General features: G+C 48.4%; 1 protein-coding gene across 1 annotated transcript in view; it reads right to left on the bottom strand.

Annotated features, from left to right (window-relative positions):
• SGSM1 (small G protein signaling modulator 1) overlaps positions 1-13,836 on the bottom strand; it is a 53,862-nt gene extending 40,026 nt beyond the window's left edge. The window contains exons 1-7 of the mRNA XM_060029414.1: positions 13,758-13,836; positions 10,429-10,591; positions 7,814-7,966; positions 4,868-4,935; positions 4,446-4,591; positions 4,182-4,313; positions 2,742-2,866 (exon numbers count right to left, since the gene is read on the bottom strand). Coding sequence (XP_059885397.1) covers positions 2,742-2,866; positions 4,182-4,313; positions 4,446-4,591; positions 4,868-4,935; positions 7,814-7,966; positions 10,429-10,591; positions 13,758-13,821 — 851 coding nt within the window. The 5' untranslated portion in view covers positions 13,822-13,836. The remainder of the gene's footprint in view (positions 1-2,741; positions 2,867-4,181; positions 4,314-4,445; positions 4,592-4,867; positions 4,936-7,813; positions 7,967-10,428; positions 10,592-13,757) is intronic.
• Between the last annotated feature and the right edge of the window lie 450 nt (positions 13,837-14,286).

Raw genomic sequence — 14,286 nt, 5'->3', positions numbered from 1 at the left:
CTGGAATGCCCAGGAAACAAGGCAACTCTCCAATTACCACCAGACACCAGCAAGGAGGATCTCTGTGGCCACAGGTCCTTTGGATCCACCTAAATTAACACCAACAAACCCCATGACCAGGATGCCTTTCCAGCTGCCAGGCTTCCTGCTAAGGGCTTTATATGCATTTTCTTATTGACTCTTCCCTGTATGTCTCTTCAGAGGTTCCATTACCACATCCCCACTTTACAGATGAACAAACTGAGGCTCAGGGAGGTGAAGTTGATTATCCAACTGGGAAGGAACAAGAGTTGAGTTTCTGTTTTCGTTTTACATGTTCTAACGGCTTCTAGAGTGGAATTTCTGGGTCATATAGCAAGGGTATGTTATAAGAAACTTCCAAACTTGTTTGTAAAGTGGTTGGACCATCAGCAGTGTATGAGGGTTCCAGCTGTTCCACATGGCAGGGCTGAGATTTGAGCCAAGTCTGGGCTGACTCCAGAGACCAAATATCCACCTTTCTGGTGGTATTTCCCCTCAAACATCAGGAAACCCAGCTGGGGAGTCATGATCCTGGCTGTGTAAGAGGGAAGTCTGGCTGGGAAAAGAGGAAAGAGGTCCTGAACCTCCTCCTCCTTATCGTCATTGTCCCTTGATCCCCAGAGGGATGCTGGAGCCCCTGGGCTCCCCCCTTTCCCATGCCAACATGCACATTTCTGACCCCTGGCTGTTTTTATTCCAGTGAACCTCAGTTCCAGGCAAGGATAACAAGATAGATGGGGGTTCAGAGCCCAGGGCTGGGGAAGTTCCCAACCCCATTAGCAGTGACCTTTGACGTGCAGATTCAGCTGGAACTAAATATTGAAGCACTTATGATATGCCTGTCCACAGAGGAAAAGATGATGCAGAAACAGGCAGAAACAGAGTCCCCGATGATTTGAGCTGGAGGGAAGGTGCTTGGCAACCATTTGGTCCAATGTCTTTCCCAAAACATTAACATCAAAAGTTTCCTGCCCACACAATCCTGGGCTTAGGTCCAACCAACAAACAGAGTCCTTGTGTTGTTGAAAGCTTTGATGTTTGGTGGAAGACACGTCAATGTTTAGGAACCCCTGCAGACCCTTGGGGAACCCTTCATGTTTTGGAGAGCTCATCCTGTCCACCCACCTCATTTGATAGGAGAGGGAAGCTGAGGCCCAGAAAGGGGGAGTGATGTACCCCAGGTCATCCAGTGAGGTGAGGACCGAGCAAGGACTTGTTCCCATCACATCCATTTATTCATTGCTTATTCGTTGTCTCCTTCAGTACAATGTAAATACAGTGTAAGCTCTGAAAGATCGATTTTCCTCTCCTTTTACGCATCTGTTCTCTCTCTTGGACCAAGCACAGTGTCTAGCACACGGTAGGTACTCAGTTAACATTTGATGAATGAATCCAGGTCCCCTGACTTCCCTGCTTTGCTTCACAGTTATTTGATATCTAAAAGGTGAGACAGTCGGAACACAAGTAGTAACAGATTTATTATGATTTTGTAAATGCTAAGAAGGAGATTCAGGGGACCTCCGTGGGACCTGAACTCAGCTGGGAGGTCAGGGAAGGCCTGATATAGAGATTTCAGATGAACAAGATGATATAAGGTTCAAGGGCAGGAGCATTTCCTCGGCTCCCACGCTGCTCCTCCCAGAAGGTGTTGCCATCAGAAACTCAGGAGTCTGGCTGGAGCTGAATTACGTGGCCCAGCTGAGGACTGACTGCACCTCCCAATGACCGTCTCTGAGGACAGACGGTAACCCTTGCCCAGGAAGTGATCAGCTTAGAGAATGATATTAATCACACCAAAGCCTGGCGTTAATCACACCGAGGCTTAACACTACACAGAATACAGTGATAGTGCTCTGGTCACGGCTCTTGGAAAGAGTTCTTCTTTTTTATATATAAATATATATATTTATACTTACAAATATGTATATATATTTATAGATGAAATCCTATAATTTCATGATGTTTGTTTGCTACTGCAGGACAATATGAAAGGCAGAGGGGATGATGGGATGGCTGTTAGGGCTGCATCATGGGTACCTGAGTTCTATTTTTATGTTAGAAATTCCTCATAATCAAAAGTTTTGAAGAAATCGAGAACATGTATAATAATAATAATAGAGCCCGATGTGGGCTCAGAGCAGCAAAACCCATCATCCCTCCTCCCCACCGGCAGCCAAGACTCCCCCAGCAGAAATCACCGGGCGGGCTGCACCTCTGCATGGCGGCTTCCCTGTGTTTTTCCTAAACTTTCCCTAATTGCGCTGGAACACAGGGGATCGCAGGCAGGGAATCCCTGGTCCCCGGGTCTCTTTGAAGTGTGACTCCAAGGCCTTTGCTGGGTCTTATAACTCGCAGGGTATTACAGGAGATACAGACCTGGACCAGATGCTCACAACTAACACCTCTGGCCTTCCTTTTGCATTGAGTGATGGGTAAGGTGGTAGGAGACTGGGGAGTATTTGCCATTTGCGGGCTTACGAGATCTTTGTTACGATTTCTCTCTCCGGGTGGTGTTTGCCCAGGGCACTGCCTAATACCTATATCCTAAGATTCTTCCAGTCAGTTCCCAGATCCTCCTGAGTTACCCACAAGGCCACAGCTGCAGGGAGGCTGGACCAAGTGGCCATAACAACCAGACGGAGCAGGGGCAGAGGCGGGGCACAAGGGACAGGGCACAAACATCCCTGCGCCGAGGGGAAGGGAGGCTCCCAGCACCCTACCTCTTCTCGTAGTCCAGGTCCCCCACAGACCCGTTCATCAGCTGGTTGGGCGTCCACTTCAAGGTCATGACGTCAGCTGTCTGGTGCAGGGACAGATACCCCGGCACAGCCTCCATGTCATCCCTCTGCAGAGACAGCAGGAGTCAGGCCTGATCATAGCGCTGGCATCACAGTGGACACGGGCCCTGGCCCATGTGACTCAAGGGCACACAACCAGAACCAAGAGGTTGGCTCATTCCCTCCACGGCCATGTCCATCTGGAAGACCCCGAGCCTCCCTCCAGATGGCTGTGCTAAGCCAACCACCACGACGGGTTTGGTTCTACGGAGTCCAGCTGTGAAGGCCGCCCACCCCACCCTTTCATGTGGCTCAGGAGCCCTGATGCAAGGGTGGAGTCGGGGGGGAATCTTTAGAACCAGGAAGGGGGCTCTGTCCTCTCAATAACACCCTTTCCAAAACGGAAGGCATGTATCTGCCATCACTGTGTCCAGTCTTAAGGGAGAAAGAGATGGCAGCCGAGTTCTGTTCCACAGATATTGCCCAGAACGCCCTCCCCAAATACCCTCTCCATACTCCCCGCCCAGGAGCCCCATCCTCTGCCTTCCCAATATGCCTGCAGGGCTTCTCACCTGCTCTGCTCTATCCCAAGTGGGGTTTGGCGGAGGGGGCTGTCTCCAAGCCTCACACATGAGAGGCAGCCCTCCTCCCCCCAGATTCACCCCACAACATGTGGAGACAGACAACTAACATTTACTGAGCACCGAGGGTGTACCGAGCACGGCTCCACTCCATAAATATCTCAACCACACATGCCAGCAACCCCGGGAGGAAGCATCTTTGCCGTATTTCATCGATTCTAAGATACACAATTTTTTTTCACATTTTAGTGCACCTGAAACAGTGCATAGCAGGTTCAGTACAAATGAGTGAACTAAATGAGTGAGTGATTACAACAGAGAATGATAGATAGACAGCTGGCTGGACAGATGGATGGACAGATGAACTGGAAAACAAATGGACAAGTGCAGACATGGATTGATGATGGGTAGATGGATGGATTAATAGATGAATATAATTATGGGTGGATGGATGGAGGTAACGATGGGTAGATGAATGGATGGATGTAATAATGGGTAGATGGCTGTATGGACGTAATGATGGGTAGATGGATGGATGAATGAATGGGTGGTTGGGTGGATATAAATACAGGCCGATGGATAAAGAAATAGTGATGGATGCATGGATAGAGTGATGGGTGAATACAGAGACTGGAAGAGAGGAGACTGGCTGGGTGGGTGGAGACTTTGACAGATGGATGAATAGATGGGTGAATGGGTGGATGGATGGATAGATGAGCAACCAGGAGCCAGAGGGAACTCCTCCTCTACAACCTGGAGCCAGACCCCCAGTGGAAGAACTGGGCCCAAGATGAACTCTCACCGGCTGAACCAGAACGTTGTTCTTGCCATAGAGCAGGGTGGCCCGGGAGTTCTGGTGCAGGGACTCTACGTAGTCACGGGCGGAGAGGGACGGCCGGTCATCCATGCTGCTGCTCGAATGCCTTTTCTGGATCTGGCAATGTGCGGGGAGGTGGCAGATGAGGTCTGGAGTGACCACCAAGGCCCCGGTCCACTCCCCACCTCCACACCAAGTCCAGAACTCAGCCAGACTCCCTCCCAGTGCCCCACCGTCCACCCCACTCACGCAGAGGGCCGGACGCTTGGTGGGCGAGTCCTGTCGCAGGTGCAAGCTGTGGATGCGGTGCCTCTGGACAAGCTCGTCAGCTGAGGGGTCCGTCCAGAAGTGATCGGAAGTCTTCATCTTGGTGTACTCCAGGGCGCAGGGCCCTACTGTGGAGCAGACAGGGGCTGGGAAGCCATCTCCCTGGAAAGTCCTCCCTCCCTTCTACCACCAGATGGACCACTTATTTCACCATCTCTCCCCTCCAGGCAGCTAGCATGACCCAGGGTCCTGCTAAAGAGAAACCAGCACAAGACCCTGAAAGCAAGAAGCAGGGAGCAGTTTTGAAGGGAGAGGCTGGAGGGAGGCGAGAGAGGCCCTTAGGAGGTGCCCCCTGGAGCTGAGACCAGAGATCCAGAGGAAGCTCAGAGCACTGGACCACTTACCCAACAAAGATGCAAGGATGGGGCCATCCACGGGGTCCATCAGGAGGGCTTCCTTCTCGTAATACTTACTAGCAAGAGAGGAAAGGACATGCAGGGTTGTATGGTGACCAGCGGAGGGTGCACAATCAACTACAACCTGAAGGTTAAGAGCAGACTGGGTCCAATGCCTCTCTGGTCACCCAGTACCTCTGTGAGCCTCAGCTGCCCCATCTGTAAAATGGGGATAATAATAATATGTCTCATAGGGCTGCCAAAGGACGTTTGAGAGAGACAACAGATGTAAGGCACTTAACACAGTGCTTGGCTATAACTGCTTAATACATGGCTTATTAATAATACATTATTATTAATGATGAGAGTAACAGGAAAAATCATTAGAAGGCTGCCGAGGCCTGGCTGTTCTGCTTCTCTTGCATCTTCCATTTCAAACATGAAGTCACTTAGAGGCTCAGATGATGTCTGCCCTTCCAATATTATTGAGGCAAACATATGCTTTTTAGCTGTGGTGTGTCCTCAAAAGCTGTAATCATAGGCCTTCCTGTCTGGAAAACTAAAGCAGATGACGCTGGCCTGACACGCTCAAAAATGCCTCCGGCCTCTGACTCTCCAAAATAACATGCAATGTTGTCAATACGTTCGTGCTGTTTTGTTTTTTGAGTTGTTGTGCACTGGTTTCTAATTCTTTGCAAACTCATACAATCTAGAAACTAACAGAACTTCAGAATTGGAAAGGACCTTGTTCTGACCTCCTGAGGGATCTCAGGCCCAGAGAAGGTAAGTGACTTGCTGGAGGCCACACAGCAGGTGGATGCAGCCTACACCCAGCAAGCTTAGCTCTTCTTCCCTTCCTACAACAGGGGGTGAAGAACACAGGATCTGGAGTCGGACTGAGTGGGAGCCCAGCTCGGCCACTCCCTCCCTCGCTGTGTGTCCCTGGGCAGGTGACTACCTTCTCTAAGCTTCGTTCGGTGCCCTCAGCTGTAAAGTGGGAAGAATGACAGAACTCACCCACTTGCGGATGCTGGGAGGAGCAAATGTCCAACTGCATGTATTAAGTCCCAACACCGTGAAGTTCTCACTAAATGTGGCAATATCATTGTAATTTTACCCCAAAGAAATCTTCAATCAACCATAAAATTGACTGAGGCAGAATGACACATCCTGGACATGCTCAACATCAAGTTTGTACATTTTGGTGTCAGATCTGAAGCTAATACTTTGAGACACTTTCCAGTCCACCACTCATATTCTATTCCAAAAATCAGCACAGTTATGTGATCGTAACCTGGAAATAATGCCTTCAAATAGTAGGTAGGTTGGGAGCAAGATGTGACTATATAGGGTAGCCCCAGGGAGTTTCTTCCGGGTGATGGGTTTCTTTGGAACAGTTCTATAGCCTGAGTGTGGTGTTGGTTTTATGAAACTATGCATGTGTTAAAATTTCATAGAATTATATAGCAAAAAAAAAAAAAAACAATGTACCAATACTGTTGGTTTAACAGTATTGCATCAATGGCAATTTCTTGGTTTTAAGACTTGTACTACAGTTATGTAGGATGTTAACACTGAGGGTAGGCAAGAACCCTCTGTACTACTGTTTCAATTCTGTGTGAACCTAAAATTCAAAATACAGTGTTAATGAAGAAATAGTAGGTTGGTATTGCTGCTCAAATAAATTACTAAATAAATATGACCAACTTTTTCAGCGGGAAAACACAAGGTCATATGCCAAAGGCAATTAACTACAGAGACCCTGGACCCATAACAAGACAGGGGGCAGAGATGTGTTATAATTTACTAGAAGGTGAAGAGGTGAACTGGAACTCCAGAGCCTGGATTTCTTTCAGTTCCTCTCCTGCCTCTGGGCCTTTGCACCTGCTGTTCCCTTTGCTGAGAACACTCTTCCCCACACTGTTTCACAGTATCCCATCTTCTGGGATACTTTCCCTGACCACCCAGAGGAAGTTAAACACCACCCACCTGTCCTGGTACACTCATCACAAATTATCACAATTATTATTTGCCTGTTTTCCCTGCTACAATGTGAGCTTCATGAGGGGAAGGACTTTGGTTTGTACTTTCATACATATTTTCCTAGCAAACAGGCAAAGAATAAAAGATGAGAACAATGATACCCACTCTGTGTGAGGATGTGGTTAAACAGGCATTTTCACATACTGAAAGATGGAAAGATTCTCAGATATATTTCTTTCTTTCTTCCATCCTCTCTGTCTCTCTTGCTGGAAAGGGGTGCTGGCCACGAGGAGTCTAAGATCATAGATCCTTCAGTAGATCTCCACTGTTCTTTTCATAATATCCAAGTTCTTAAACATGACAGGCAAGACCAGTGTATCCCCAACATCTAGGTTAGTGCCTGGCACATAGTATATGCTCATTAAATATTTATTGGGTGAATGAATGGATGCACGGATGAATGTTTGCCAAGAGGACTTACACTGTAAAACCTTTATACCATGTCAATCTGAGCTAGGAGAGAAAATGTAAAAAATATCACTATGCATTTCCAAAATGCTGTGTACTCACTAACTCCTTTTCTCACCTCTTCTCCAGAGTGGCAGCAATTCCCATCCTGTCCCATTCACCAGAAGAGACAACAGAGGCACAGAGAAGCTAAGTGAGTCCCCTAGGGCCACATAGTGAATAGACTGTGGGCTTCATTCATGGGAAAAGGAACATCTCTAAGATTGCAAGATCCTTACACCCCACCCCAATTCCAGAGACCCTGAATTGCTATTAAGCACCCAAATATTCCCAAGGTTCTAAGCTAGGCTAGTTCAGAGTCAAACATCCAGAAGGCCCTTATTTAATCACCTTCACATCAAGTGTATATCAAGGGGGCAAAGGATAAGGAGCTTTGCGTGAGAGTGCAATTCCTAAGAAGGCCAGCAGGTGGTGGCAGAGCGCACCCAGGTGTCTTCCGCTCACCTGCTGTTTTCCACAAGGTAATGAACAATTTTGTCCAGGACCTTCTCAAACAAGGCTGTACGGATCCACAGGTGCTTGATGGCGAGTGGGGACAGGTTGGGCAGTTTTGGCAGCTTTCGCACATTCTCCTGGAGGCCCTGTATCTGGTTTCGCCTTCAAGACCAGTAAAGGAAGAGAATAGATATTCACAAAAGAGGAAATCCAACAGGATCAATATGCAAATAGGAAAGTGTCCAACTTCTCTAAGAAATCAAGGAATGTCAATTAGAACAACAACAAGAGCCCATATTGCTCCTGGAGAATGGGAAAAGAGTTGAAAAAATAATACCGAGTGAGTGTGAAGCTGTGGTAAAACTGACGCTCTCCTACACTGTGGATGGGTGAGCCAGATGCTCATACTGAAATGTCTTTGTTTTTTTAACATCTTTATTGGAGTATAATTGCTTTACAATGGTGTGTTAGTTTCTGCTTTATAACAAAGTGAATCAGTTATACATATACATATGTTCCCATATCTCTTCCCTCTTGCGTCTCCCTCCCACCCTCCCTATCCCACCCCTCTAGGTGGTCACAAAGCACCGAGTTGATCTCCCTGTGCTATGCGGCTGCTTCCCACTAGCTATCTATTTTACCTTTGGTAGTGTATATATGTCCATGCCACTCTCTCACTTTGTCACAGCTTACCCTTCCCCCTCCCCGTATCCTCAAGTCCATTCTCTAGTAGGTCTGTGTCTTTATTCCTGTCTTGCTCCTATTGAAATTTCTGTCTCTCTCTTACTTTCTCTCTCTCTCGGCTGGAAAAGAGTGCTGGCCAAGAAGAGTCTTGGATTATAGATCTTTTGGTGGCTCCCCATTGCCCTGGAGAAGGAAGCTTTTTAACATGACTAGCAGGGCACTCCATGACCTTGCCCGTTTGCCTCTCCAGCCACCTCCTTACCACTCTCTGCCTCTGACCCCATGATCCAGCCAGACAGAGATATCTGTGGATCCCTGAGGCTGTGAAGCTCTCATATGAGGACTTTCGTGAGCTGCTGCTTCTTCCCGGCTTCCCCCGCCCACCCTATTCCCTGCCTGACTCTTTCTCACTCTTGAGGTCTCAGCGAGGGCACCCCCTCCTACAGGAAGCCCTCTTGCACCAGCTGAAGCTGGGGAGGGGCCCCTCCTCTGTGTTCCCTCAACCTCTGCAGCTTAACTTCCCACTCACTTCTCTGTCTTCCCCTCCGCACTGTGACCTCAAGGGTATGGACAATGCAACTGCTTTTAAAATAAAATATTGAGTCTACCAAGTGGCAAGCCTTGGCCCTTTTTCACGCCTGTATCTCCAGGGCCCAGCACAGTGCCTGGCATATACAAAGGGCTCAATAAATATGTCCATGAATGAATAATTGCACAAATGAATGAATGGACACCTGGAATGGACATCTCTCATTCCTCCATTAGAAAGTTGCTCCCAATGTTATGGAAGGTCCATGGAAATCCATCCCTTTTAAGAAGTTATCAGCAAACACCTGGGAATTTAGCAGATGGACTGGAAGGCACCTAAAGACCAGGTGGCTGAGGAGTCAGATTCCAAATGGGAGTTGGCAATGCCAAATCCATAGCCTTACCCATCATGCAGTTCTGGCCAGCAGCCCGGGGCTGGCAGGGCCTAAAGGGCAAGGAAAGGGCCATTTCTCATCCAGTGAAGTAGAGTAACCACTCATGGCAGAGAGGGCAAACACATGACATGCACGCCTCTCTCTCCCTTCTGTTGCCCATAACAGGCATGGCTAATCAATCCATGCCCTCTTTCCCATGTAGTCCACTCACAGCTCCAGAATCTTTCACAACACAACTCTCTGTGCAGCTACTAGGACCAAATGGGTTTGAAACCTATTTGCCATCCCTGACCAGGCTCCAGGTAGAGGGTTTGGCTGTGCAGTTGGGACGCTGGGGGTGGCTCGGGTGGAAGGCCCTCATGTGCACACTCTCAGGCCATGAGCCTCCCCCCAGTACACACAATCAGCCACTAAGACAACATCCCCTTCAATGGCTGCTTCACTGTGAGCATCTGTCCACACAGACAGAGACCATGTTGGTTATGTTAAACTTTGATCTTCCTGCATTTGGCACAGGTTTGGCTCAGGGTAGGCACTTATTCATTTTACAGTTGTTTCTTGGGCATCTCCCGGGTGCTGAGCACTGTCTCAGACACTGGGGACCTAATGGGGGATAGCACAGGTGCAGCTGCCTGCCCTCAAGGAGTTCAGAGTCAAGTGGGGGAGACAGATGACAATCAAGTAAACAGTAAACGAATGAATGAATAAATTACACATGGTGATAACAACTGGGAAGACAATAAACAGAGGGATATAAAAGAGAAATGGGGTGAGGGTTGAAATTTACCATTAATTAGGGGAAGGCCTGAGGATGACAAGGAACCAGCCATGGAAGATGAGGGGTGTGAACTGGGTGGAGGGTACAGTGTGTGCAAAGGACCTGGGGTGTGAAAGAATCTGGCGGGTTGGAGGAGCAGAATGGAGAGTGGAGAGGGTGCAGGCTCTCACTGAGCCCGGGGAGGAGCAGGGGCTATCCTCTGGGGGTACCCTAGCCTGTACCCCGTTCTCAGCACTTACGCGCTCTCGATCAGCTGCTCTAGGTCCTGCACCTTGCGGCTCAGCTCCTCTGCTGGCGGGAAGCTCTTGCCCACTTTCATGAAGAGAGCTGCGATCTTGTTGCTGCGCAGGAAGCCAGCCGCTCGCCTCCGCAGGCCATGCAGGACGCAGGCCTCCACAGCCGCTGCAGGGACACAATGATCAGCAGGCCCTGCCCATGCTCCCCAGTGCCCAGCCTGGCTCTGAGCTTCCAACACACACAGGTACCTTGAAGATCCGGGGACCCCAGAATCACAAATTTCGTGACAGCATCATAGCAAAAAGCATGTATACCTCTCCACCATCCAGCCCATCAAAAAGGAGCAAGGGGGCTTAGTGGTGAACCCACGCGGGCCGCCCAAAGTCAGATCATCTCTGTTCACATTCTCTCCTGGCCAATAACCAGCTGTGTGACAGGGGTCAATTACTTCCCCTCCCTGTGCCTCAGTTTCCTCATCTGTAAAACGGGGATGGTATGAACATTAACCTCATGAGGTTACTGTTAGGATGAGGTGGAAAAAATGCACGGAAAGCACTTTGCCAGAGCCTGGCACATAGTGTGTGCTTTACGAATGTTAGCTATTACTCCTGTCAATGAGGGAGGGGAGCCTGGACCATGTGACTGCTGAGCTCTATTCCGGTTAGGGAGTCACACTGTTGTCACTACTACTGTGACTCCAGTAACAGCTAACATCATGGATCTCATCTGATCTCTGCCACAGCCAGGCAGAAAGTAAAACCATCCATTTTTCAGATGTGGAAACTGAGGCTCCCAGAGGTAAACTGAACTGTCCAGGGCCACCCAGCAAATGAGTGATGGAGCTGGGATTCAAACCCACATCTGAACCCAAGGTGTGCTCACAACACTTGTGCCTCCATAAAGGGCCTTTGAAGAGAGGATTCATTCATAATCTTCCCATTTCTGTGTTTCCCCTGGAGGCCCTGCCCAGTCCTCCTCAAATAAGAGACCTAGGGTGTAGCCTGGGTTCTACCACTAACTTGCTGTGTGACCTTAGGCAAATAACTTTCCCCCTCTGGTCCTCAGTGTTCCCTTCTAAGAAACAGACCCTGTGCAGGCCATTCTGATGGCCCCTATCTTATATCTGATACTCTCAGCAGCCTTTATTTATCTTCTTACTTTCCGTCTTACACAGCAGACTGGGAGCTCTCTGGTATGCACTGGAGCATAATCAATGTTTATGGGAAAACGTTAATTTATAATAAGAGCTACCCCTTCTTGGGCACCTACCCAGCCAGTGTTAAGGTTTACCTTCCCTGATCCCCATGGCAAAACTCATTAAGCAAGTGTTCTAGTTACTGTCTTTTCAGAAGAGCACACCAGCACTCAAGAGCCTGGCCAAGGGCTTCCCTGGTGTCGCAGTGGTTGGGAGTCCGCCTGCCGATGCAGAGGGTGCGGGTTCGTGCCCCGGTCCGGGAGGATCCCGCGTGCCGCGGAGCGGCTGGGCCCGTGAGCCATGGCCGCTGAGCCTGCGCGTCCGGAGCCTGTGCTCCGCAACGGGAGAGGCCACACAGTGAGAGGCCCGCGTACCGCAAAAAAAAATAAAGAGGCTGGCCAAGGTCATGCCATGTGCAAAGAGAAATAGAGAGGTTTCAGTTTAATTGCTTGTGTTGCTTTTGTTGTTGTTGTTAGCAATGACTTGGCTTTGAAGGATTGTTCACATGTTGCCTAATCTGCTCATGGATTTAAAATATTCTGGGTGATGATCTCTAAAATATCTTCAGTTTTGCTTACATACCCAGAACTTTCATTTCTTTATACTGATTAAGTTCATGATCCATTCTGGCTTGGTAGACATTATTCCATTCTTTCCGACAATGGCTCATAAGGAACAATGGACAAAAGAAACCTCAGGGACATCCCTCAGGTCTCATTTAGAGCCAGCAGATTTCTCTCACCCCCAAACTCTGACCAGAGTTAGAGAATTATTATGATTTTTATCACTCTCTAGTCTTCTAAGTCTTTAATTGGTAGGTATGCTAGTGAGTCCCAAAATAGACATGCATATCATGTCTTTTGCAAATAAAAATGTCCAGGAGAAAAAAGAAAGCCAGAGATATATATCTATATTTATATAGAGAGATATATATTCCCATATATATGTGTGTGTGTATATATATATGCACGCATAAATGTGTATTTTTATACATAACGTAACATCTTACAGAAAAACCCGAATGAACTTTTTGGCCAACCCAATATATACATAAAACATATTTCCGGGACTTCCCTGGTAGTCCAGTGGTTACGACTCGGCGCTTTCACTGCCATGGGCCCAGGTTTGATCTCTGCTCAGGGAACTAAGATCCCACAAGCCAGGAGGTGCAGCCAATATATATATATATATGTGTGTGTATATATATATTTATTTAAATAAATGCATTATCACCTAAAAAAATAAGATCTTGCCCAAGGTCACCCAACCAAGAAATGGCAGAGGTGGGATGTGAACAGAGGTGGGCTGCAAGGGGCTGAGCTGACGTCACTGGTCTCCCAGGTCATGGCATGTGCTCGGCCAGCTGCAGGCCCATGGGTGGTGTCCCCGGCCATCTGGATGGAGACTGATGGGCCCCTCTATAGGGCCAAGACCGTGAGGGGGGCATTACAGCTTGTCCTTTGTTATGAGACTCCAATCACGAAATAAAAAGGTGTTCAGGGAGAAAGAAACACTCCCACGCATATGTACACACTGCTTAGGCACTGAATCTGACTTCAGGGACACGGTAAGACACCTGTCTCTAGCCATTGTGAAAGTACAGTAAGCACCTGGCAGCGAGGTTATTCCTGGAACCCTGTGGGCCTCGCAGGTTCAAGGAGAGAAGTCTCAGTCACGCTCTGAGCCTGCCTCCTTTGCTGAGCCAGCTGGAAGAGATCCCTCGGGATGTGTCTATGGCTCTTGATTCCTTTCTTTTTTTTTTAAGTCCTCATTCATCCTCTCTCTTTACCTGGGTGAGGAAAGGATGTAGAGCCCATCCCTTAGATGCAAGACCCTTGGTCGCTTGGGGTAGGGTCAGTGTGAACAGAACCCACGGGAGGGAAGGCATCCTTCTGTGTCAACCATGATTACCTTTTCCCGGGGTGCAGATGTCATTCTTAATTTCTTCTCTACTTCCAAATCTTTTCTCTACTTCCAAATTCCCTAATGGAGTCCCTTTAGAATCCAAAAATAACTTCGCAGTTAAAAAGCAAAAGAATGACATGAGAACTTTGCTCAAAGAAAGACGCCACATCCCCAAGGCAGCCCACAGAGGGAAAAAAAGCCGCTTTTCAAGGCCACGGGCCACTAACTCACCACAGAAAGAGATGATGTGGCTGCTGTCTTCATGGACAAACTTGCGCGTGACGGCTTCCTCCATAATCTGCTTCACCTGGAAGGCAGAGGCACCAGAGGGGGAGACCCAAACCCACTCGGGGTGCAGACACCTCAAAGGGCTACATCACCCCCCACGGTGTTCTCAGGCTGCTTGGGATGTTTTGGTAACTGCTTTCCTTCCACATCCTCCCTGCTGTGTTTTCTGTAGGGCTAGGGCCTGTGGCCTCTGATAGCTGCACACTTCACGCTGAACTAAATTATTTTTTCAGGCTCTCTGCATAGTGGGCTTCTCTTGAGGTGTCACGAAAAATGTCCTCTCCTTCCTGACTGTCCACATCATCTAAGGCATCCCACCTCTAACTCCTTTCATCCCCTGTTATGGTTTCTTCAGAGTACTTCCTGTCCTATTTGTTTACTGTCTGTCTCCATCTTCTACAATATAATTTCCCCAAGGGCAGGGCCTTGTCTGCCTTTTTTCACGGCTGTATCCATGGAGGCTAGAACAGTG

The sequence above is a fragment of the Delphinus delphis genome, chromosome 13, assembly GCF_949987515.2.
Source record: "Delphinus delphis chromosome 13, mDelDel1.2, whole genome shotgun sequence".
Classification (NCBI taxonomy): Eukaryota; Metazoa; Chordata; class Mammalia; order Artiodactyla; family Delphinidae; genus Delphinus; species Delphinus delphis.
The sequence above is the reverse complement of the archived record's forward strand: the minus strand, read 5'-3'. Positions and strand labels throughout refer to the sequence as shown.